This window comes from Phytophthora infestans, genomic scaffold, assembly GCF_000142945.1.
Source record: "Phytophthora infestans T30-4 supercont1.3964 genomic scaffold, whole genome shotgun sequence".
NCBI classification, from domain to species: domain Eukaryota; phylum Oomycota; class Peronosporomycetes; order Peronosporales; family Peronosporaceae; genus Phytophthora; species Phytophthora infestans.
Window position 1 is genome coordinate 1 of NW_003304716.1, and position 1,719 is coordinate 1,719.

The window sequence follows — 1,719 nt, forward strand, 5'->3', positions numbered from 1 at the left end:
AGACCTCGAAATGCTGCAAGGCCTCAAGGACCAAGTTCCGACTGCGTTAGGAGACTACGACCACTTTTGCACAAGACATAGTAAATTATGTTTTCCATGAATCAATCTGTTGACTGCCAGTATTTGAAGTCCAAGAGCGAATCGCTCGTCTACTTGGCCTCTGGAGTTGCTGCTAAGAAATAGTCGAGCGATGACTTTGCACACAGCAGGCCTAGCGTCAGCAGGAAGCAGCCCAGACCGCGCATAATCATATCAATGGTGTGATTTTTCAGACGCTATTTCACACGGAATAAAATATCCAGTTAGCGCGATTCTATCGTAGCACATCAGTACCAATTCGCAGCACAAACCTGTTTGTACTTCTTCAGTAGAGAGAGCAGCAGGTAAAACCACGTTGAAACACCGCAGCAAACACCCATTGCAAACACAACAGCCAGGAATAACGTGAACTCGAGCATTCCGGTGCCGTACACTTTAATACATACACAAATGATGAGCAATCTCCTCTTCCACATAGGTTAAAAGAGAGTGCGCGTACCTGAAGCAATGGCACCCGTGTAGGATGCAAGCAGGGCCGGGTTTATTCCGGACATTGTGAGGCCCATAAGGATGTTTTTAAGCACTTCACCTTGTGGTCGTCGCACCCCCTTCCCATGAGAGGCTTCGACGTCAGGGTCCAGCGACGGCTTCATGTCCGCCTTGAGAAACACCAGGCCGATGAGTGTGAACATGATGGCTCCCAGTACTCTGCCACAACACACCACATTGTCAGGTAGAGTCCGTATAAATTACTTCTCCTCCGTCCACGTACTTTGAAACCGGGAGCAGAAACTTGGCACCTGCTAGAAAGCTACCGAAGCCCCAGAATGCAATACCCGCGTACGTCTACCATAATATAACTCAGTCAGTATTAGCTCAAGAGTCTGAACAGCTTGTTTCTTACCGCTTCCGAAATAGCCCCGCCCACTGCAATCGTCAATCCAGCGCTATACTTTCCCTGGATGCCAAGCTTCAGCACCATAGCGGACGTGGGGCCAGCGATAGGTACAGAGCCCAAGAAGCCAAAACAGAAGCCAGCGATCAGCGGAAGCAGTAGTCGTAGCACGAGCGGCGCCGGCGTCGCGTCCACCGGCACAGCTGAAGGCTCCTCTTCTTCCTTCTCTTCGTTCGCTGCTACCTCCACATCCATATCGACGCCCCCACCCGCTTCTTCTTCCGCATTCACGTCGACTCCTTTATCTGTTACCACATTTTCATCCATGTCGATACCTCCACCCGCCTCGACCGGCGCCGGAGTGTCCATAAGTTGCGGCTGGACAACCTCAGTCGGTGTCACAGTGACAGGAGACGGCGCTGGGGCCTCTGGAGACAGCGAAGAGAACAGAAGGAACAGCAGCAGCATTGCCACCACGCCGCCCAGCACTGCGCCACGCCGCAGTCGGCGATACGGCACCCACACGTGGCGCATAGCGCGCTTGTACAGAGGCAACATCACGTCGGCCGGTGTCGTTTTACGAGATGGGTAAGTTAGTGACGTTTCCCCTCGATGAAGTGACATTATCAGTTTTAACCAATCGCAGCTCGAGTGCCGCGAAACGTCGCTGATCTGACCTTCACTCTGCAAGTGTCCGCAATGGCCGACGCCGTGCTGCCGCCTCCGCGCTCGCGGCTCATCCTGGAGCGTGTATTGGGTCTCACAGCGCTTAGTAATGCGCAGGT

The 1,719-nt window shown here is 53.1% G+C and overlaps 1 protein-coding gene across 1 annotated transcript; it reads right to left on the bottom strand.

Annotated features, from left to right (window-relative positions):
• Positions 1-149: 149 nt before the first annotated feature.
• Positions 150-1,492, bottom strand: PITG_22555 (uncharacterized protein; the record flags this gene model as incomplete). Its single annotated transcript, XM_002909703.1, has 5 exons — positions 150-275; positions 351-472; positions 539-747; positions 812-885; positions 944-1,492. The coding sequence occupies 5 exons, from the start codon at positions 1,490-1,492 to the stop codon at positions 150-152; spliced, it is 1,080 nt and encodes a 359-aa protein (XP_002909749.1).
• Between the last annotated feature and the right edge of the window lie 227 nt (positions 1,493-1,719).